General features: G+C 41.2%; 1 protein-coding gene across 3 annotated transcripts in view; it reads right to left on the bottom strand.

Moving 5' to 3' along the window:
* The window catches only part of LOC106584195 (trafficking protein particle complex subunit 8), a 106,172-nt gene extending 88,023 nt beyond the window's left edge, over positions 1-18,149 (bottom strand). Inside the window, exons 1-2 of one of the 3 annotated variants that reach the window (XM_014169191.3) lie at positions 17,679-18,149; positions 3,377-3,589 (exon numbers count right to left, since the gene is read on the bottom strand). In XM_014169191.3, coding sequence (XP_014024666.1) covers positions 3,377-3,589; positions 17,679-17,835 — 370 coding nt within the window. In that variant the 5' untranslated portion in view covers positions 17,836-18,149. The remainder of the gene's footprint in view (positions 1-3,376; positions 3,590-17,678) is intronic. The other 2 variants (XM_014169189.3, XM_014169190.3) reach the window with 2 other exon arrangements.
* Positions 18,150-23,856: the final 5,707 nt, after the last annotated feature.

The following is a 23,856-nucleotide window of genomic DNA, read 5'->3' as shown; positions in this document are numbered from 1 at the left end:
CCTCACCGCCCTTTCTCACCTGGACAAAAGGAACACCTATGTGAGAATGCTGTTCATTGACTACAGCTCAGCGTTCAACACCAGTGCCCACAAAGCTCATCACTAAGCTAAGGACTCTGGGACTAAACACCTACCTTTTCCCCCTCAGGAGACTGAAAAGATTTGACAGCTGCACCATCGAGAGCATCGTGACCAGTTACATCACCACCTGGTATGGCAGCTGCTCGGCATCTGACCTTAAGGCACTACAGAGGGTAGTGCAAACGGCCCAGTACATCACTGGGGCCAAGCTTCCTGCCATCCAGGACCTATATAGTAGGCGGTGTAAGAGGAAAGCCCATAAATTGTAAGAGACTCCAGTCACATAAGTTATACACGGTTTTCTCTGCTACCACACGGCAAGCGGTACCAGAGCGCTAGATCTAGGAACAAGAGGCTCCTCAACAGCTTCTACCCCCAAGTCATAAGACTGCTGAGCAATTAATAAAAATCGCCACCGGACAACTTACATTGACCCCCCCACCCCTTTTGTACAGTGCTGCTACTCGCTGTTTATCATCTATGCATAGTCACTTCACCCCCACCTACATGTACAAATTACTTCAACTGACCTGTACCCCCGCACACTGACTCGGTACTGGTGCCCCCTGTATTTAACCTCATTGTTATTCTTATTGTGTTACTTTTTATATTTTTGTCTACTTGGTAAATATTTTCTTAACTCTTCTTGAACTGCACTGCAGGTTAAGGGATTGTAAAGTAAGCATTTCATATGGGGGATTGGAAATGCAAACAATACATTGACAGAGGCAACCTTCTGTCCACAATATTAAAGCTGATCAGCCTCCAATTTTTTTTTTTTCTTCAAAAAAATTTAAATATAGCCAGTCACTACAAAGACTCAGGCATCCTTCCTAACTCAGTTGCTGGAGAGGAAGGAAAACAACAACTCAGGGATTTCACCATGAGGCCAATAGTGACTTTAAAACATTTAATGGATGTGAAAGGAGAAAACTGAGGATGGATCAACAACATCGTAGTTACTCCACAACACTAACCTAATTGACAATGAAACGGAGGAAGCCTGTACAGCATAGAAATATTCAAAAAAATGTGGCTAAGCAATTTTCTCCTGAATACAAAGTGTTACGTTTGGGGCAAATCCAATACAACACAATACAGAGTACCACTCTCCATACTTTCAAGCATAGTGGAGGCTGCATCATGTTACAGGTATGCTTGTAATCGTTAACCTGTCTGGGATAGGGGGCAGTATTTTCACAGCCGGATAAAAAAACGTACCCGATTTAAACTGGTTACTACTCTTGCCCAGAAACGAGAATATGCATACTATTAGTAGATTTGGATAGAAAACACCCTAACGTTTCTAAAACTGTTTGAATGGTGTCTGTGAGTATAACAGAACTCATATGGCAGGCCAAAACCTGAGAAGATTCCAAGCAGGAAGTGGCGTGTCTGACAATTTGTAGTCCTTCTGTTGCATCTCTATCAAAATTACAGTATCTGTGCTGTTACGTGACACTTTCTAAGGCTTCCATTGGCTCTCTAAAGCCTTCAGAAACCGGATTGACGAGTCTCCTGTCTCTGGGCAGATAACAGCAGCTCAGTTTGTCAGTGGTCTGCCTGGTGACAGAGAGACTGAAGATGCGCGTTCACGAGACTGCCATTTTTTTTCTTTCCCTCTTTGAATGAATACAACATTGTCCGGTTGGAATATTATCGCTATTTTACGAGAAAAATAGCATAAAAATTTATTATAAAACAGCGTTTGACATGCTTCTAAGTACGGTAAAGGAACATTGACATTTTTTGTCACGAAATGCGCTCGCGCGTTACCCTTTGGATAGTGACCTGAACGCACAAACAAAACTATGGATTATTTGGAACCAAAACAACATTTGTTGTTGAAGTAGAAGTCCTGGGAGTGCATTCTGACGAAGAACAGCAAAGGTAATCCAATTTTTCTAATAGTAATTCTGAGTTTAATGAGCCCCGAAGTTGGCGGGTGTCTGAATAGCTAGCCTGTGATGGCTGAGCTATGTACTCAGAATATTGCAAAATGTGGTTTCGCCGAAAAGCTATTTTAAAATCTGACATAGCGATTGCATAAAGGAGTTCTGTATCTATAATTCTTTAAATAATTGGTATGTATTTTGTCAACGTTTATGATGAGTAATTTAGTAAATTCACCAGAAGTTTGCGGTGGGTATGCTAGTTCTGAACATCACATGCTAATGTAAAAAGCTGGTTTTTGATATAAATATGAACTTGATTGAACAAAACATGCATGTATTGTATAACAATGTCCTAGGAGTGTCATCTGATGAAGATCATCAAAGGTTAGTGCTGCATTTAGCTGTGGTTTGGGTTTTTGTGACATATATGCTTGCTTTGAAAATTTTGGGCTGGGTACTCTGACATAATCTAATGTTTTGCTTTCGCTGTAAAGCCTTTTTGAAATCGGACAATGTGGTTGGATTAACAAGAGTCTTATCTTTCAAATGGTGTAAAATAGTCATATGTTTGAGAAATTGAAGTTATAGCATTTTTAAGGTTTTTGTATTTCGCGCCACGCTCTACCATTGGATATTGGTGAGGCGTTCCGCTAGCGGAGTTAAGGACTAGGTCGTTTTTCAGGATAAAAATAAACAGAATGGAGCTAGGCACAGGCAAATATTCTAGAGGAAAACCTGGTTCAGTCTGCTTTGCACCAGAAACTGCGAGATGAATTCACTTTTCAGCAGGACAATAACCTAAAACACAAGGCCAAATCTGCACTGAGTTGCTGACCAAGAAGACCGTGAATGTTCCCGAGTTGCCGAGTTACAGTTGACTTGAATCTACTTGAAAATCTATGGCAAAACCTGAAAATGGTTGTCCAGCGATGATCAACAAGCAATTTGACAGAACTTGATGAATTTAGAAAATAATAATTAGGCAAATGTTGCACAATCCAGGTGTGAAAAGCTCTTAGAGACCCAAAAAAACTTGGTTGTTATCATTGCCAAAGGTGATTCTAACATGGATTGACTCAGGGGTGTTGAATAGTTATGTAATGAAGATTTTATTTTTACAAATGTTCTAATTTTCCTTCCACCTTGACATGAGTATTTTGTGTAGATCGTTGACAAAAAAAGGCAATTAAATCCCAACTTGTAACAACAAAATGTGGAAAAAGTCAAGGGCTGTGAATACTTTCTGAAACCACTGCAACTAATTGAATGTACCCCATGTCTTCTCTCCCTTTCACTCTCAAGACCACCTCTTTTTTTGCCATTCCATGTTGCTCAGTCCATCCCTTGCCCTCTCTCCTGCTTCTAAACCCACCCTCATCCCCGCTTCTCGATATACTCACCACTAATATTGAGGTCATAGTCGCCAGCAGTAATGACATTGGCAACACCACCCTCAGCCGGTTGGCATGTCAACACCACCTCGCTGAGCAGCCGTCGGTGGGCATGGCCAGGGACGCCGGAGGCAGGGACAGAAGGGCGTGTCACCACATTGTTGACGCTGATGCGAAGGTTCTTCACCACCTGCACCTGGTTGTTGGGGTCCCTCATGTGACCTACGAGACAGAAAGTGTGTTTGAGATATACAGTCAATGTAGTCTAGAATCAGTTATCTTGCATCTCAAAACAACGTCTTGTTTAAAATTGATCCCATCGAACATGCTGAAACACATACAGTGGCAAGAGAAAGTATGTGAACCCTTTGGAAATACCTGAATTTCTGCATAAATTTGATCTGATCTTCATCTAGGTCACAACAATAGACAAACAGTCTGCTAAAACTAATAAACGTTTTCATGTCTTTATTGAACACACCATGTAAACATTCACAGTGCAGGGTGGGAAAAGTATGTGAACCCTTGGAATCAATAACTGGTTGACCCTCCTTTGGCAGCAATAACCTCAACCAAATGTTTTCTGTAGTTGCGGACCAGACCTGCACAATGGTCAGGAGGAATTTTAGACCATTCCTCTTTACAAAACTGTTTCAGTTCAGCAATATACTTAGGATGTCTGGTGTAAAGATCCTCAAATTATACTGTAAACTTAGATTTTCATTTCTTTAGTAATGCATAAGAGCATTATACCCTCCTAAAAATGTTAAGCCTCACATACCCAGTAACTGTTCTGACTGGAGCAGCTGTAGTGTAGCAGTTTTAGTAAGGGCTAACTGGTAAAAACTCAGAAAATCTTTTCACCGAAAAGGGAGGGCAGCCTCTCCTCGACATCGTTTATTTAACTCACCTCTAATGATTCAGTGATAAAGGATGAATCATGCACAGTAGTGATCATTTTGATTAAACTTCAATTAAAGATGAATTGTTGACATTTTATTTGCATATCAAATTAAAATAGTAAAAACATACATTTACCTCATTTTCAAAACCTTTAAATTGAATTGAGAAAATCTATTTTACCCAGTCAGATTTTTATTATATGAATCTGAAACTTGATTGAATTACTTATGCATCTAATTAATTATGTTAGATGTTTAGATTATCACTTTACCCATCTTTATTTTGGCATTAACTTGTTTACTATCGACATTGCCATTTAAAATTAGTCAACTGGGTGGGTTTCCTATGGGTTGGGAGTGATCAGCTGATGATCAGAGAGCATTGTCTTCTTCAAATTGAGTGGCTTATGGTTTGTAAACAAAAGATCAAGGTAATATCCAGGAGCCAAAAACAAGATTTATACCAGGACATTGGTCCCAAGATCCAGACCCAGTGAGTTGAGACCATGACAAGTTAAAGACCAAATTTATGTAGTCTTCCATACCACTAGATCAAGAGTCCATGGGCCCTTTCTTCAATTGTAAGAAACTCAAAGTATGTGAACCCTTTGGAAATACCAGAATTTCTGCATAAATTGGTCATAAAATTTGATCTGATCTTCATCTAGGTCAGAACAATAGAAAAACACAGTCTGCTTAAACTAATAAACAATTAAACGTTTTCATGTCTTTATTGAACACACCGTGTAAACATTCACAGTGCAGGGTGGGAAAAGTATGTGAACCATTGGATTTAAAAACTGGGTGACCCTACTTTGGTAGCAATAACCTCAACCAAATGTTTTCTGTTAGTTGTGGACCAGACCTGCACAATGGACAGGAGGAATTTTAGACCATTCCTCTTTACAAAACTGTTTCAGTTCAGCAATATTCTTAGGATGTCTGGTGTGAACTGCTCGAGGTCATGCCACAGCATCTCAATCGGGTTGAGGTCAGGAATCTGACTGGGCCACTCCAGAAGGCGTATTTTCTTCTGTTGAAGCCATTCTGTTGTTGATTAACTTTATGTTTTGGGTCGTTGTTCTGTTGCGTCACCCAACTTCTGTTGAGCTTCAATTGGCGGACAGATATTTTGCAGGAGAATGTAAGGCTGTCTTGATAAACTTGGGAATTCATTTTTCTGTCGATGATAGCAAGCTGTCCAGGCCCTGAGGCAGCAAAGCAGCCCCAAACCATGATGCTCCCTCCGCCATACTTCAGAGTTGAGATTAGGTTTTGATGTTGGTGTGCTGTGCCTTTTTTCCTCCACACAGTGTTGTGTTCCTTCCAAACAACAACTGTAGTTTCATCTGTCCACAGAATATTTTGCCAGTAGTGCTGTGGAACATTCAGGTGCACTTTTGCAAACTTCAGCCGTACAGCAATGTTTTTTTGGACAGCAGTCTTCTTCCGTGGTGTCCTCCCATGAACACCATTCTTGTTTAGTGTTTTACGTATCGTAGACTCGTCAACAGAGATGTGTGCGTGTTCCAGAGATTTCTGTGTCTTTAGCTGACACTCTAGGATTCTTCTTAACCTCATTGAGCATTCTGCACTGTGCTCTTGCAGTCAACTTTGAAGGATGGCCACTCCTAGGGAAAGTAGCAACAGTGCTCAACTTTCTCCATTTTCAGACAATTTGTCTTACCGTGGACTGATGAACATCAAGGCTTTTAGAGATAATTTTGTAACACTTACCAACTTTATGCAAGTCAACAATTCTTAATATTTGGTCTTCTGAGATATCTTTTGTTCGAGGCATCAGGCAATGAGGCATCAGGCTGCTCTAACCAACATCTCCAATCTCGTCTCACTGATTGGACTCCAGGTTAGCTGACTCCTGGCTCCAATTAGCTTTTGGAGAAGTCATTAGCCTAGGGGCTCAAATACTTTTTCCAACCTACACTGTGAATGTTTAAATTATGTATTCAATATAGACAAGAAAAATACAATAATTGCTGTGTCAGCTTAAGCACACTACATTTGTCTATTGTTGTCACTTAGATGAAGATCAGTTCGAATCTTATAACCAATTTATGCAGAAATCCAGGTAATTCCAAGAGGTTCACATACTTTCTCTTGCCACTGTATATAGGCAGTCAGATTTTAAAGTAACTGTCCAGTAAAACCTCACTTTTGAAAAGTTCATATTCTGTTAACTCATACCCAAATAAAGTTATTGACTAGTCTTATACTCGTATGTGGCCAATGCATAATTTGGAGAACCCCCCCCCCCCCAAAGAAACACTTAAAATACCACCTCAAACTTGTATCTCAAAACAGACATTTCAAAATGCTTGCCATTTCTTCAAAGTATGACATCATACTCCTGAGAAGGATGAGCTGGCCAATCAGTGGTCTAATTGCATGAATATTGTTAATGACCGGTATACGCCCCACCATTCTGTTGTTGGGGTACACCCTTTCCAACACAAAAGCTGCTTTTTAACATAGTTACCCATTTTTGGAAGGAAAACGATTTCACACATATTGTAAGTAATTACATATCATATCTAGAAACACTGGGCAGTTACTTTAAAAAGGAAGGGGATGTGGTTAGTTTGGTTAATGTCAGTGAAGATGTTTAGGCCTATATATGATAAATAAGGGTCCCTTACATAAACTAACCTATGACAGATCAAATGAAAAGTGTTAAACAAGACTGAGGGCCAATGCCTAACTACTTTTGACTACCACTAACATTATCAAGGGTGAGGACAACCGGACAACTGAGCATGCACCGAGTCTCACATACATACGCACGCACGCACGCCCCCCCCCCCCCCCCCCCCCCCCCCACCACCCACACACACAAAAAAAAAAAAAACACTTATTGGCATTCACATACATGATATTTTGCTAAATAAAGCTTTGTTCATGTGAGGTTATAGTAGCAACTGGCCATGTAACTTATGGTAGTAGTGTTTTCCACAAGAACAGAGCAGCGAGCAAATAGAAAGAGTAGCCAGCCAGTGCCCCCAGCCCAGGGGGGTCCAGGGAGGCTTGCATCCAGTGTGATGTTTAGTGCAGAAGGAGCTATATTTGTGGCAGCCTCTGGTACATTCTAATGCCTTTATTGTATCTGAAATAGGTATTTCTATCCATAAATAGGCAAATGTGTAACATCAAGGTCAACATTTCAAAAAGGTATGACAGATTTAAATAGGATTTTCTTGCAGCTTCACATGTGTAGTTACCGGAATAAGAGTCTCGATAGGCACAATGAGGCCATAACTCCTAGCAACAACAAAACAATCATTCAAAATGTCACATGGACACTGTTTTTGTCATGCCTAGTAGCCTGGTCTATTTGTGCTTCAAATAGTCAACTTCTCTATCATTTCCAGCCATGCTAAACCTCCCAGAAGAATGCAAAAGAAAAACAGCATTTCTTTAGTTCATATTATACAATGGGTTCTGTCAACAACAACAAAAAACATTGACAATAATAACCAATAATTAAATTATAATTTGGCTCAGCAGTCTAAGGAACTGCATCTCAGTGCAAGAGGCATCACTACAGTCCCTGGTTCGAATCCAGGCTGTATCACATTCGGCCATGATTGGGAGTCCCATAGGACGGTGCAAAATTGGCCCAGTGTCGTCCGGGTTTGGCCGTCATTGTAAATAAGAATTCGATCTTAACTGACTTGACTAGTTAAATAAATCCAAATAATCAGTAAACACTTCAAGCAGCGTGTGTGTGTGTGTGAGAAAACTAGACATCACATTCTTGCGTCCTTTGTCCATGTTTCCTCCATAACTTGCCTCTACTTGAAAGTGCATTGGAGCCTGAGGGGAAGAACCTTCCCTCTCCCATGTGCTATGAGGTGATGAATGGTGGAAACAAGGGGAGAGAGAATCTCAATTGCATTTCCTTCATTCCTCACATCCTCTCTCCTTCTCAAAACCCATTGGATAAGAAGGTGAGAGGGGAGGAAACTGACCTCATTCAATGGATTTTGAGGAGGAGAGAGGATGCAATGAATCAAGGAAATGCAATTGAGATTCTCCCAAGGACAGACGAAGCAATTATGACAACTATTCATATTTTTTGACAGTGCCAGACTGACTGAGCTACCATAATACCCATGGCCTGTCCAGAAACAACCCTTACTGCCCAGAGTCGAGAAACGTGAGATCTGAGAGGGATTGATGGGTGGTGACACTAAGCGCGCCATCTTACCCTCTGATAGGCTTGGTGGAATTTTGCTTACACGTGTCCAATTGTCTCAGATCTCAACAAGTGTCTATGTCTAGGGGTTGTTTCTGGACAGGACCCCACAACCCTTCGGGTGTGTGGTGGACCTACAGCACGACACTTGATGCATTGGTTGGATGTTTAATTCCATTGCTATACACACAGATTAGCACAGGTGTAAACTGGACAAACCAACGGCACCCCATCAGGCTGATCAGACAGGTCTGGGTAGCTGAAAACCTGTTGTAAACAGTGAATGGATACACTTGCATGTCTACTATTCATACCCTTGCTTCATTCCAGCTAGTTAGATGTGCAACCAATGACTAACTATAGCTAGGGCGTATCTCTAGTCTAGCAATAGATAGTCGTTTTGGCTGTATAGCATAATTTAATAAGATTAACAATTGTTAGCTAAGATATATCAGTGAGCTAAACAGTTACAGTAAAAGTAGTTCATTCATTTGTCAATACACACTAAATATTATGCAGAAATTGAGAAATCTTACCTTTGGCACTGTGGCAAGGTTTTGGGCAACAATTAATATATTAATTTATAGATAAGTTAGAATGGTGACCTCTCTGAAAGGACATGAAGTGTTGGCTGTGCACTTGACCAGGCATTCCACATTTAACCCCACCCACATTTGAACATAAAAATATCAGTCGTTTTTCTCCCCTCTTTCTTCAGTTAGTCTTATTTAATGCAAGATATGAATTGCTACAATATTTGTTTCAAAAGATGCCATTTATTAAAACAGAAAAGGGAAGGGAAGTAAATAGCCTACATTGGTTTTCCCTCTCAAAGAGTTTGCAAAGCAAATATCCACTGGATTGATGAAAATAATCATGATATCATTCTGCCAGGTAAGCATCGGCTACTTTGTAGTTAACATTTCATTGAGAAGGTTTTTAGGAAAGCCTTTCCATTTATCATCATTGCAAACGCCTACACAAATTGGTGGATTTGTGAACACACACAGACCAAAATAAGCCCATTGGGCTTATTTTTGGACAAGATTGTTGGCAGAAGAGAAACCCCACTCTTCCTCTCTGCTGTGTTTCCCTGTCATCGCTCGCTTTGTGACTGACAGGCGCCCATCCAATCAATAGATCGCTAGAAGATGCATATCATTCATTCAAGCGGGAGAGGGCACGAGGGACTAGCAAATTGAAACTAAACTGAAAAGTAGCTTAGTGGAAAATGTAGCCGACAATTAGTCTAACCGACAGCCGGCGCAAATAGAGTACCACAGTATGAGTCATACCCATAAAACCTTGGGGTCAAACAGGGAAATGGTTCTAATTGTTATTACCCATAGGGGGATTTCAGAAACACTTAAAATAAGGGCTATGTTTTAAGTTGACACCAGTGGCAATTAGCATGTAAATCTTGGTGGGGCAAAGTAAATAAAAAATGTTTTAGATGCATGCCAACAAACCCATACCACAACACGAAACACATTAGTTGCACTATCACAGTGACAAATGGTGCCCACACACTGTTAGAGTCTACATAAAGCGGTTCCAATAGCAATCCCAATAGCAGTCCCAACACCTTACCACTGCTACACCTGGCTATCAGCAGAGCCTTTCTGGCAGCGAAAAAGTTCATTCAGCCTCATTTAATGGCTTTAAAAAAATACATTGCTGATATGGCTGACTTGCTTAAACAAATGTGGTTTCTACTAGAGGTCAACAGATGATTTTTCAACGCCGATACCGATTATTGGAAGACCAAAAAAGCCAATACCGATAAAAAAGTTAATATATATTTGTAATAATGACAATTACAACAATACTGAATGAATAATGAACACTTATTTTAACTTAATATAAAAATGTACTTAGTCTCAAATAAATAATTAAACGTGCTCAATTTGGTTTAAATAATGCAAAAACAGTGTTGGAGAAGTAAAAGTGCAATATGTAAAAAAGCTAACGTTTAAGTTCCTTGCTCAGAACATATGAAAGCTGGTGGTTCCTTTTAACATGAGTCTTCAACATTCCCAGTTAAGAAGTTTTAGGTTGTAGTTATTATAGGACTATTTCGCTCTATACCATTTGTATTTCATAGACCTTTGACTATTGGATGTTCTTATAGGCACTATAGTATTGCCAGCCTAATCTCGGGAGTTGATAGGCTTGAAGTCATAAACAGTGCTGTGCTTCAAGCAAACAGAGAAAAGTGCGGTTTGAATGAATGCTTATGAGCCTGCTGCTGCCTACCACCGCTCAGTCAGACTGCTCTATCAAATATCAAATCATAGACTTAATTATAATATAAACACACAGAAATACAAGCCTTAGGTCATTAATATGGTCAAATCCGGAAACTATCATTTAAAAAAATAAAATTTAAAAAACTATTCTTTCAGTGAAATACAGAACCGTTACGCATTTTAATCGAACGGGTGGCAACCTTAAGTCTAAATATTGCTGTTACACATTCAACGTTATGTCATAATAATGTAAAATTCTGGAAATTAATTACCGTCTTTGTTAGGAAGAAATGGTCTTCACACAGTTCGCAACGAGCCAGGCGACCCAAACTGCTGCATATACCTTGACTCTGCTTACACTGAACGCAAGAGAAGTGTCAATTTCAGGCACCGCATTGATTAAATGCACCGCAAGACAAACTAGTTAAACTAGTAATATCATCAACCGTGTGTAGTTAACTAGTGATTATGTTAAGATCGATTGTTTTTTAAAAGATAAGTTTAATGCTAGCTAGCAACTTACCATGGCTCCTTGCTGCCTGCACTCACGTAACAGGTGGTCAGCCTGCCACGCAGTCTCCTCGTGGATTGCAATATAAATCCGCCATAATCGGCACCCAAAAATGCCAATTACCGATTGTTATGAAAACTTGAAATCGGCCCTAATTACTCCGACATTCCGATTAAATCAGTCAACATCTAGTTCCAACTGACCATTGAGATGTACAAACTATGGCATAAGAGGACGACGAGCGGATAAGAGTCAATCCGTAATTTCAGTCTGTCTGGTGCAGACCGGTGCACGAAATATAAGGAAGTCTCTAGATTTTGCTCGCCTGAAGTAGAGTATCTTATGATAAACTGTAGACCACACTATTTGCCAAGAGAGTTCTCAGCCAAACTTTTCGTGGCTGTTTATTTACCACCACAGACGCTGGCACTAAGACTGCACTCAGTCAGCTGTATAAGGAAATAAGCAAACAGGAAACCGCTCACCCAGAGGTGGAGCTGCTAGTGGCCAGGGATTTTAATGCAGGGAAATTTAAATCAGTTCTACCAAATTTCTATCAACATGTTAAATACGCAACCAGAGGGAAAAAACATTTCTAGATCACCTGTACTCCACACACAGAGATGCATACAAAGCTCTCCCTCTCCCTCCATTTGGTAAATCTGACCACAATTCTATCCTTCTGATTCCTGCTTACAAGAAACATTTAAGCAGGAAGCACCAGAGACTCGGTCTATAAAAAAAGTGGCCAGATTAAGCAGATGCTAAACTACAGGACTGTTTTGCTACCACAGACTGGAACATGTTCTGGGATACTTTCGATGGCATTGAGGAGTACACCACATTAGTCACTGGCTTTATCAATAAGTGCATCGAGAACGTCGTCCCCACAGTGACTGAACGTACATACCCCAACCAGAAGCCCTGGATGACAGGCAACATTCACACTGAGCTAAAGGGTAGAGCTGCCGCTTTAAAGGTGCGGGACTCTAACCCAGAGGCTTATAAGAAATCCTGCTATGCCCTCCGACAAACCATCAAGCAGGCAAAGCGCCAAAACAGGGCTAAGAGTGAATCGTACTACACCGTCTCCGACACTAGTCTTATGTGGCAAACTATTACAGACTACAAAAGGGAAACAACTGCAAGCTGCCCATTGACACGAGCCTACCAGACGAGCTAAATTACTTCTATGCTCGAATCGAGGCAAGCAACACTGAGGCATGCATGAGAGCATCAGCTCTCATGCAGGCCTAAATGACTACAGACCCGTAGCACTCACGGCTGTAGCCATGAAGTGCTTTGAAAGGCTGGTCATGGCTCACAACACCATTATCCCAGAAACCCTAGACCCACTCCAACTTGCATACCGCCCAAACAGATCCACAGATGATACAATCTCTATTGTACTCCACACTGCCCTTTCCCACCTGGACAAAAGGAACACTTAATTGAGAATGCTTTTCAATAACTACAGCTCAGCATTCAACACCACAACACCCTCGGCCACGCTAATCCTCAACACTGGAGCCCCTCAGGGGTGTGTGCTCAGTCCCCTCCTGTACTCCCTGTTCACCCACGACTGTTTGGCCAGGCACAACTCCAACACCATCATTATGTTTGCTGATGACAACAGTGGTAGGCCTGATCACCGACGAGACAGCCTATAGGGAGGAGGTCAGAGACCTAGCCGGGTGGTGCCAGAATAACAACCTATCCCTCAACATATAATCAAGACTAAGGAGATGATTGTGGACTACAGGAAAAGGAGGACCGAGCACGCCCCCATTCTCATTGACGGGGCTGTAGTGGAGCAGGTTGAGAGCTTCAAGTTCCTTGGTGTCCACATCACCAACAAACTAGAATGGTCCAAACGCACCAAGACAATCGCGAAGAGGGCACGACAAAGCCTACTCCCCCTCAGGAAACTAAAAAGATTTTGCATTGGTCCTCAGATCCTCAAAAAAATTCTACAAATGCAACATAGAGAGCATCCTGGGTAGTGCGTACGGCCCAGTACATCAATGGAGCTAAACTGCCTGCCATCCAGGACCTCTACACCAGGCGGTGTCAGAGGAAGGCCCTAAAAATTGTCAAAGACCCCAGCCACCCCAGTCATAGAATGTTCTCTCTACTACCACATGGCAAGCGGTACCGGAACACCAAGTCTAGGACCAAAAGGCTTCTCAACAACTTTTACCCCCAAGCCATAAGACTCCTGAACAAGTAATCAAACGGCTACCGGACTATTTGCATTGGCCCGCCCCCCCAACCCCTCTTTTACGCTGCTGCTCTCTGTTTATCATACATGCATAGTCACTTTAACCATACATTAATGTACATACTACCTCAATTAGCCTGACTAACCGGTGCCCCCGCACGTTGGCTACCAGGACTATCTGCATTGTGTCCGCCACCCACCAACCCCTCTTTAACTCTACTGCTACTCTGTTTATCATATATTCATAGTCACTTTAACTATACCTACATGTACATACTACCTCAACTAGCCTGACTAACCACTGCCTGTATACAGCCTTGCTACTGTTATTTTTCACTGTGTTTTTACTGTTGTTTTTATTTCTTTACTTATCTATTGTTAACCTGTTAGGGCTAGGGGGCAGCATTGACACGGCTGGATAAAAAACATACCCGATTTAATCTGGTTACCACTCCTACTCAGTAACTAGAATATGCATATACTTATTACATATGGATAGAAAACACCCTAAATTTTCTAAAACTGTTTGAATGGTGTCTGTGAGTATAACAGAACTCAAATGGCAGGTCAAAACCTGAGAGATTCCTTTACAGGAAGTGGCCTGTCTGACCATTTGTTGAACTTCTTTTCCATCTCTATCATTTACTAAGGATCTCTGCTCTAACGTGACACTTCCCACGTCTTCCATAGGCTCTCAGAGCCCGGGAAAAAACAGAATGTCGTCATTCCAGCCCCAGGCTGAAACACATTATCGCCTTTCTCAAGTGGCCCATCAAGAGACACTAGCTTATGCGCGTGACCCCGACCGCCCCCGCCTTTGGGATTTTTTCCTCTGTTTGCCGAAAAGGAGATTCCCTGTCGGAATATTATCGCTTTTCTACGAGAAAAATGTCGTAAAAATTGATTTTAAACAGCGGTTGACATGCTTCGACGTACGGTAATGGAATACTTAGAATTTTATTGTCACGAATTGCGCCAAGCGCGTGACACTTCTTTACTATTTCAGATAGTGTCTGGAACGCACGAACAAAACGCCGCTATTCGGATATAACGATGGATTATTTTGGACCAAACCAACATTTGTTATTGAAGTAGCTGTCCTGGGTGTGTATTCTGACGAAGACAACAAAAGGTAATGACATTTTTATAATAGTAAATATGATTATGGTGAGTGCTAAACTTGCCGGGTGTCTAAATAGCGAGCCCGTGATGCCTGGGCTATGTACTTAGAATATTGCAAAATGTGCTTTCACCAAAAAGCTATTTTAAAATCGGACATATCGAGTGCATAGAGGAGGTCTGTATCTATAATTCTTAAAATAATTGTTATGCTTTTTGTGAACGTTTATCGTGAGTAATTTAGTAAAATGTTAGCGAATTCCCCGGAAGTTTGCGGGGGGTATGCTAGTTCTGAACGTCACATGCTAATGTAAAAAGCTGGTTTTTGATATAAATATGAACTTGATTGAACAAAACATGCATGTATTGTATAACATAATGTCCTAGGGTTGTCATCTGATGAAGATCATCAAAGGTGAGTGCTGCATTTAGCTGTCTTCTGGGTTTTGGTGACATTATATGCTGGCTTGAAAAATGGGTGTCTGATTATTTCTGGCTTGGTACTCTGCTGACATAATCTAATGTTTTGCTTTCGTTGTAAAGCCTTTTTGAAATCGGACAGTGTGGTTAGATTAACGAGAGTCTTATCTTTAAATGGCTGTAAAATAGTCATATGTTTGAGAAATTGAAGTAATAGGATTTTTAAGGTTTTGAAAATCGCGCCACAGGCTGGCAGTGGCTGTTACGTAGGTGGGACGAATTCGTCCCGCCTAGCCTAGAGAGGTTAACCTAATACCTTTTTTTTTTTTTTTATTGCAATGTTGGTTAGGGCCTGTAAGTAAGCATTTCACTGTAAGGACTACACCTGTTGTATTCGGCACACGTGACAAATCAACTTTGATTTGATTTTTGAATTTGTGATTTCCAACTTGTGTAATTTTTATGTCCAATGGCCGATGAGCACCGATCGGTTTTATTTATAATTTCTCTTCATATGAAAAGGATTAAAAAAAAGATTTGCCAGTAGATTGTTGACTTGATTCATGATGACTGCTAGCTTGCTAGCTAAGATTTTGAAAGTATGATAGATATAACGTAGATATAACGTGATTTGACGTCACTTTATCTGTGGCCAATGACCTTGTGCCTTCTTGAGGGCACTTCTAATGTAACTCCATGGCAGCACCCAAGGGGCTTGAATATTCAAGCTCTACCCTTAGATTTGGCAATGACATAGTATCCCCATGAGTGACAGAAGACTGAGCCAATCACGGCGCAACTAGAGAAAGTACCAACCCCTAGGCTCCGTATCTTCCGCTGGCTGTCCCACCACTACAGAAAGCACTGAGCTAGGCTGAAACACCTGCATTTTGGAGCTGCCTTAAGCAAAAAAAAAGAGACCAAGTTAGTATACGGCTTTATTAACAAAAATTCTGCACAAAAAAATATATGTTTTACATTGTTTGCAAACTGATGCGTGACCCTTAATGGCAAAAAATAGGATTTATTTTTTGGGGCTAGAAAGGTGGGGCTCAAAACAAGTGTGGTTCTGCCCCACCTGCACTGAATGACTGGTCGCCACTGTTTGACACAATAGCTTTTAGCAAAGGTGTCAGCTAGAGATGACACGCAGGATCTTGCAGGGATTTGTAGTTTGGCATGATGTCTACGTTGATGCTAATTAGCATTTTCAAATCAGAGTAAATAGAGCTGAATATATTGATGAATGTCACCTTGCCCGAGAGAGATTTAAATGGTTATCAAAACGTCACGCCAGGGTAAGTCTACACGAAACACAGCCCTTATTTTAAGTGTTTCTAAAATCCCTGCTAGGTTTTAAGGGTATTATGACCCCTCCACTTTGGGGCTCTACGGAAAACACTGTGGCACTTCTTCACAGTGATGTCCTCCAAGTCAGCCCCATCTACAATCTGGACACATTCCTCCAGAAATGAGATTAAATGTGTTGGAATTTAAACACACACCAAGAGCTTATTCTCTGGAATTTTGTGAAATTGCCACTCCTTGTTTCCTGCTCCTCTTCTTCTCTTGGGGAGATTATACATTTGATTAATCTAATGTAAATTGTGTCTATGAGAGGACTCATTATTAGACAACTAGGGTTATGATAGGGCAATGACACTTATGGCTGTGAGTTTATCACAGCCTGATAATCAAAACCTAGAGCCTTGTTGTTTGCAAAACACGGCGGTTTTCCAATTTCACTTGAACCATAGCAAAAATAAAACACTAGACGTGATTGGTAGGCCTTGCCCTTTGCAAATATATGATACCTACGGGATGGATATGGGTTGGTAGCTAGCTAGATTACATAATGAGTGAGGAACCAAGCCATGAGTAACCTGGCGTTTTAAATGCCAGTGGTAAACCAGCATTAAACCGAATTACGAATACAACCGTCATCTACTCTAGCCAAAGACACTCTGGCTAGTGGCTGCTTAATCCAAGTTCAACTGAATGTCTATTTCTGTCTCAGAATCCATCTTGTTTAGCCAGTTAGCGAGCTTGCTAGCTACGTTATGTCAAATGTTGTTGTTGGGCGTTGCTCAGTCAGTGGCAGTGTCACACGAGACGACTGTGTTAGTTGGCTAAACACCTCTGAATTTGGCTAACTAGCAAGCAGATAACTTCAAGGAAGGGTGTCTAAGCAATTTAGTTAGCTAAATTAGCATGACAGGCGAAGCTTAGCTAACTCCCAAGTCGTCCCTCCCATCCCCGGCCCTAATGGACTTGGGCCTCTTCCCCGCTGCGTTGAAACGAAAGCAATTTTAACTAACAAACGCTACAAATGCACCCAAGGCGGTTGCAGCCGTACACTGGCAGACATCTCGGGTGTCAGTGGGCCCTATCGTGTGACACATTCAAGAAACAAGACAAGGCTCCTGTTTCAACACCACGTATGCTACTGCTGGTTAGCCCTTCCTGTCACTTGACTTGACACAGCCAAGTGACGGCGATAAATGCAATTGGCTAACGTTAGCTTAGTTGGCTAGGAGGACAACATCATGCTAATGCTAACTAGTTAACAATTGTGAACACACAATGCCGCAAACATAGCTTGGTTTAAGATGTCCCTGTGTAATGTGTTGGTCTTGAGCATAAAAACGTTTAGTTGTTGTGTGTCAAAACCCTTACCTTCGGATGTTAACCGGCAGAAGGGCCTTAGCAGCTCCGAGAAATTCAGGTTGTTTTTACGAGTCACTTTCTCCGCATCTTCGCTGCACAGGACCGCCACCATCGGGACAAACGAGTCCTGGATGAATTCCTGCACCGACTGTACGCACTGAGCCATCGCGGTCTGCTTGATAGGCCCAGGCTACGAAAATGTATTTCTCTCTGGATTTAGATAGTGAAACGCTAACTATCCGCTTCTGACTTGAAAATAACTCCCTTACTGATCGTGCAAGGCAGCCATGTTGAATTCTACAGTTGCTTGCTGTGGAGCAGCACAGTGGTGGTCATGTTATTGCCGCGTTCAAAACAACGGGGAATTAGGAAATCTCCGACTTCGGAGCGTTCAAAATCACTGGGAACTCGGGGGAAAAAACTAGCTCCGACTGGGGAAAAATCGATTTGAACAGTCATCCAACTCGGGCCTCTGTCTAGAGCTCCGACCTGAAGATCACTGACGTCATGATTTGACCTGGGTTTTTTTTCCGGGTACCCAGTTGTTTTAAATGCGGCATATGTAGGGAGACCGGACAGTGGCAGCTACATAGTTTGAGCCAAATTTCGAATCAAAATAAATTATTTTGATTATTTGTTACAGGTCTGTGTACTTTTTGCCCAATGAATATTTCATATTAGATGACAAGATACAAAACGAGTAAAGAGTCGTTCCTCGTTTATTTGATTTGAATCTGAAATCAAACATCACATCAACGGTTTTGTTTTTATTTTCTAAAGGAAATAACGATAAACTAGATAATGATTTGATTATTCAAATATTGTGTTTTTAAGACTGTCACTTCCAGAACTTTTACAACCTTAACGACTAAGCCAATTTATACTTGATCTGAAAATGTGATCGGAGACTCAATATGGAGGGAGTGACCCAATAGCGTAGCCTCGCTGTGCGCCTCCGAAATGTTGTAACAATGCGGAGGGGTACATATAGTTCCGCATTGACATGATTGGTTTACGGTCGGGGTAGGAGGTCCTGTATAAACACAAACTCACTTCCTTGGTAATAATATTTTACATAACACAGCGAGTGTGATTAGGGGTCGACCCTGCATGGAAAGGGAGAGAGCCCCTGAGGGGTGGTGTTTTTGTTTGGGGGGGCGCTTGTTTGAAATTGAAAAGTGTCACATCAATACAAAGCAGCTGCATTATAAGTGGGATGCACTGTTGAGCACTACATCCGGAGGGGTTTGTGCTGATGGTATGGAGATTGTGACAGCCAGTTAAATGGCGTCCCTTGAGAAAGCAAGAACAAGATATGTCAGGAGAAGTGCAGTATTATGATAAGGAGACGTATACTTGGAATATGGAGGAGGAATGGAGGGGAAAAGAGAGGCAGAGGAGGTCTAAGAGAGAGCGGGAGGAAGATACAAGCTTGAGTCAGTTAAAAATTGCAGAAAAAAGGGAGATGGTTTGTTAAAGAAGAATGGTAGAAAGTGTAAGCGAAGTGAGCTGAAGACAGGAGGAGAAATGGAAGTGAATTAGGGCAAAGTACATGAGGTAGTGCTTTGAGAAAGCTAACTGGAAGTGAGCGGGCAGGACAAATGTTATCAATGGAGGGGTCTGTGGATGAGTGCACTGTGGCAGTACCGTCTGTAATTATATCAGCTGCAGATGTGACTGTTACAGTGTGTTCGGAGGGAGGAAGACTGTGGTTGGTGCCGTGGTGAACAGACGAGGGCTCAAAGGTGGTGCAGGAAAGGTATATGGCTCTAAGGGTACTTAAGAACTTGTCCCAAGTAAGATGGCGGACTGAACACAGCAGTGTAGATCACCTCAAGATAAAAACGTAATATTCAATATCGGTAAGTTATTAGCACTTCACAAACTGCTGGGTAATAACCTTCAATCTGGGTAACGACACAAAACAAATCATAAGACAAGAGAAATGTAACAACAAATATTACGAAAACAACACCCAAACATGACAGAGAGTGATCGCGAAAAGAAAATGCAACTCTTCGATGGACACAGACAATTTAATCTTTTCACCACTGGGAATGGTAAGGGTGGAAACCGATCTGTTAAAATCGCTAAATGACAAACTGGGCGTACTTGAATTAGTCAGTATGGATATAAAGGAGTTGAAGGCAACCCTCGAGATGAGTGTCGAAAAAGCTGCGACATTGGAGAAAGAAACAAACATCCTAAAAGGGACAGTCAATAAGATTGAAACTGATGGTAATGAACTTAAAAAGGAGAGAAGCCTTACTTGACATACAGACTAGATCCATGAGAGAAAATCTGGTACTTACTGGTATCCAAGAGAACGAAGGAGAAGTTCCTGGGGGCGTAGTTGGGGAGTTCCTCCTTACAGCGCTTCAGATCCCACGCGAAGCTGTCGACAAAATCCAACAGAGGACAGAGATATGGCTGCCCGATCGTTGCCAAATTTGCTGGGTAAAAGACTCGCTGGCACGAAATTAGGCATGAATGTTCAGTTCCCGAAGGAAATTGCAGAACGAAGTAAAGTTCTGTACTCAATCTTCAAGGAAAATAGATTAAAAGTGAAATGTGTAGCTCTCGTAGTCGATAAACTGTATATTGATAACCAAATGTTCAGAGCCACAAAGACTACTCCATGGCTATTCTAAATATTACAAAGTTCCCATAGAGGAGTCAAATAATGTTACACCCAATACTAGCCATGGTAGGGATTGTAATTAAACAATATATAGAAAATAAATGAAATGCAACAATTGTTAAAGAAATAAACTACACTATACCATTCTAGATAGGGAATGTTGGAAAATAATTAGTTTTACTTTCCATTTATACTATTTCATAAATTGATAAGACAGCGTTAGATGAAAGGATAATTAGTGAAATAATACATCTTCAAATATAAGGAACTGGAACAAAAAAGTACTCAATCAACATGGTAGAGATAATACACAGAAGACATAGAAGGCACAGTATGTGATTATGTGCAGATGTATTGTGATGGAAGGTGGGGTGTGTGTTTTTGTGTTTGGAAAAGTGTGGAGTTAAGTGAGTGAAAAAGAATAGGGGTTGCAAATCCCAGAGCCCATGTGTGTTTGTGAGCAGGGGTTGTGAGAGAGAGCTTTCAATTTTGTGCAGATATGGGATATACGTTTTAAAATAAATGATTAATATTTATTTATCAACTGTCCTATCATGATGGAATGGTCAACAACCGTATACCCTAGACACCCACCTGAGCGACCCATACACTAAGGAGAAGTCCTTATCTGTTTTATGGGCCTACTGTAAGTAGTCTATAAGCAGCCAAATCAGAAAGATAAATGTGGTCAGAGACCCACTTAAGCAGCACTGCCCCCTCAAGATTGTGAGCCTGCCTGGCAGGGTTGGTCCTACAAAGCCAAATCCCCCTGATGGGAGTGCATTATCTACAAGGACATTTTCAAAGCTGCTAATGAGAACCTTGACGACCTTGTACCTAGCCGGTGGGGATTGAACACTTCAATAGAACGTTAGGGAACATGCTCAGAGCATTACCACTGAGGACCAAGCGAGAATGGCCTCAGCAGATCCAAACACTGACTTTCGTATACAATGCAACCATCCGCCGTGTCCCCCGGCTTCCAGTTGACGTCATGTTTAAGGCAGTCCTCCAAGATCTTGTTGTGGTAGAATTCAGTACTTACTCTAAGACTCCTCTCGACCTTGACCGAAGCAGCAGGAATTGCACAACACATTTGCAAAGAACAGCAACACCAGACAAGACAATACAACAAGAAGGTTAAAGGGGTCTCGCTCCACGAAGGAGATTGAGTGTTACTGGCAAACAAAGGGAAAAAGGGGTTAGAAGAAACTGGCAAACAAGTGGGAGCCTGTGATGTGCACAGTGGTCGAGAAGGAATCTACTGCTAGATGGCAACTTCTTACCTGTCAAGGAGCCTCGGGATGATGGATCTGAAAGAGAAAGTGATCTTACCTGTGGTAGTCCGGAAATGGATGATGTCAGTAACCTGGAAAGGGTATTGCCCCTGAGTCAGTCACATCTCTTGAAATAGATCCCTCTCCAGCTGTACCTGAGACAGACACTGTCATTGACCTGGACAATGTTGACTTTTGCCCTGTTTACAGCTCAGACAACTGGTCATGACAGTGTCTAGACCCCCTTACCCATACTGGACTCAGTAGATGCCCAGGGTCCAGTTCGAACAAGAACAGGAAGGGGGGTTAGATCAGTGAATTGCCTTATTGAGTCCATGGTTCAGAGACCTTTTAGATGGATCTGTGGGTTGTCGTCAGGGAAAGCTCAGGCCTATAATATGTTGAGGTCTCTCTATCAAACATGAATTGATTAGATTTATCAGACAAAATAGGTATATGTAAAGTTGAAAGACCAAGTGTCCTGTGGTGTAGGCTGCACCACATTGCTCTATTAAGGTTAGAGGCCTGATCAATCTTTTAAACTCCTTTTTTAACTAAACTGAAGATGAGATCTTTAGAGAAGCTGGTCTAGTCAAGGGTCATTTGTCTCATTAACTATTCGTGCTGTTATTAAAGGCTAAAGTATATATATTTTAAGTGTGGTAGTTTTGGTGAAATTCAGGAGGGGTGAATGTAACAGGAGTTAGTAAACTGATGAATATTCACTAAATCACACTTTTCCTCGTTTGTTTTTGGTTGAATCTCCTACTGGTTTTTGTTGGGCTCTGAGTGTGACGTCAGCGCTGCGCACATAAGCTTGTTCTTGTTTACAAACGTTGGAGTAAAACAAGCTTACATTTTGGGTTCTGATGGGTCTTGACAGTTGAACTAAGCTCATGATGCACTTATAAGTTATATTCTTCAAGAATCAATGAGTACATATCATTAATTTATCAGTCCAAAAATTGATGTAGTAACTGCCGATTTCCCCTTTAAATTACAGTACCAGTCAAAAGTTTGGACATACCTACTCATTCAAGAGTTTTTGCCTTCAAGCTGTCTTCAAGGTAAAGGGTGGCTACTTTGAAGAATCTCAAATATAATATATATTTTGATTTGTTTAACACTTTTTTGGTTACTCCATAATTTCATATGTGTTATTTCATAGTTTTGATTGTCTTCATTATTATTCTACAATGTAGAAAATAGTACAAATAAAGAAAAACCTTTGAATGAGAAGGTGTGTCCAAACCTTTGACTGGTACTGCACATCTCAACTGGGAAACTAGGCCCTGATCCGTCAGTCTCTCCTGGAATGTCACCTCCAGACAGTCCCGGGAAAAAGTGCCTCACACATCGAAAACCAAATAGGCAATGAGGTATGCTAGGCTATGGTTTACAATGTTTATTTTTCAAATTACAGTGGATTCAGGAAGTATTCAGACCACTTGACTTTTTCCACATTTTGTTATCTTGCAGCCTTACTCTAAAATTGATTAAATAAAAAAAATTCCTAGTAGTATTTTACTGGGTGACTTTCACTTTTACTTGAGTCATTTTCTATTAAGGTATCTTTACTTTTACTCAAATATGACAATTGGGTACTTTTTCCACCTTTTTCCACTACGCAAATGCAATGCACCTCCCAATTTACAAATCAAGCACTGATTGTAACAGTGTAGTAGCCTACATATTTTGATTAATAAACATTGTAAACCATTGGCTAATAGCCTTTGCAACTTGGTTGTTGAACTGTGAAGTACTTTTCTCCGGGACTGTCACTGAAGGTGACGCAGTCCAGCAGAGACCGAAGGAGTCAAGTCTTAAACGCTCGATAGCACATTGGAGCGTTTCAAAGGACACATCATGCTCATAGATCCGTGGACAGAGCTCCGTTTTTATATCATACCTAATTATTGATGTAGTTTATAGGCTTATTAGAAGTGTCCAGATCCTGAAATAGGCAAAACTAGGAACAGTTCTCAATGGGTCATGACTGCTGTGAAGATCATTGGTCATGACCTGTGATTTCCACCAGCACATGATTAAATGCCTCTATAATGGAATATTGAATAACAATCATGCTTTCCTGTAAAATCGAGTGGTTATGTTGTCTAAGATCCTAGGCACTGAAGCTTGTGGGGATCAGTTGCATGTTATTGAGCCTATCCACAATTATATAGACTACAGGTTAAAGTGCTGGAGGTTGTAAAAGTGGCTTACTCACTGACCTAGGCCAATTTGGACTGAGCACATGACCAACTACAGT

This window comes from Salmo salar, chromosome 23 (genome assembly GCF_965601325.2).
Source record: "Salmo salar chromosome 23, fSalSal1, whole genome shotgun sequence".
Classification (NCBI taxonomy): domain Eukaryota; kingdom Metazoa; phylum Chordata; class Actinopteri; order Salmoniformes; family Salmonidae; genus Salmo; species Salmo salar.
The sequence above is the reverse complement of the archived record's forward strand: the minus strand, read 5'-3'. Positions and strand labels throughout refer to the sequence as shown.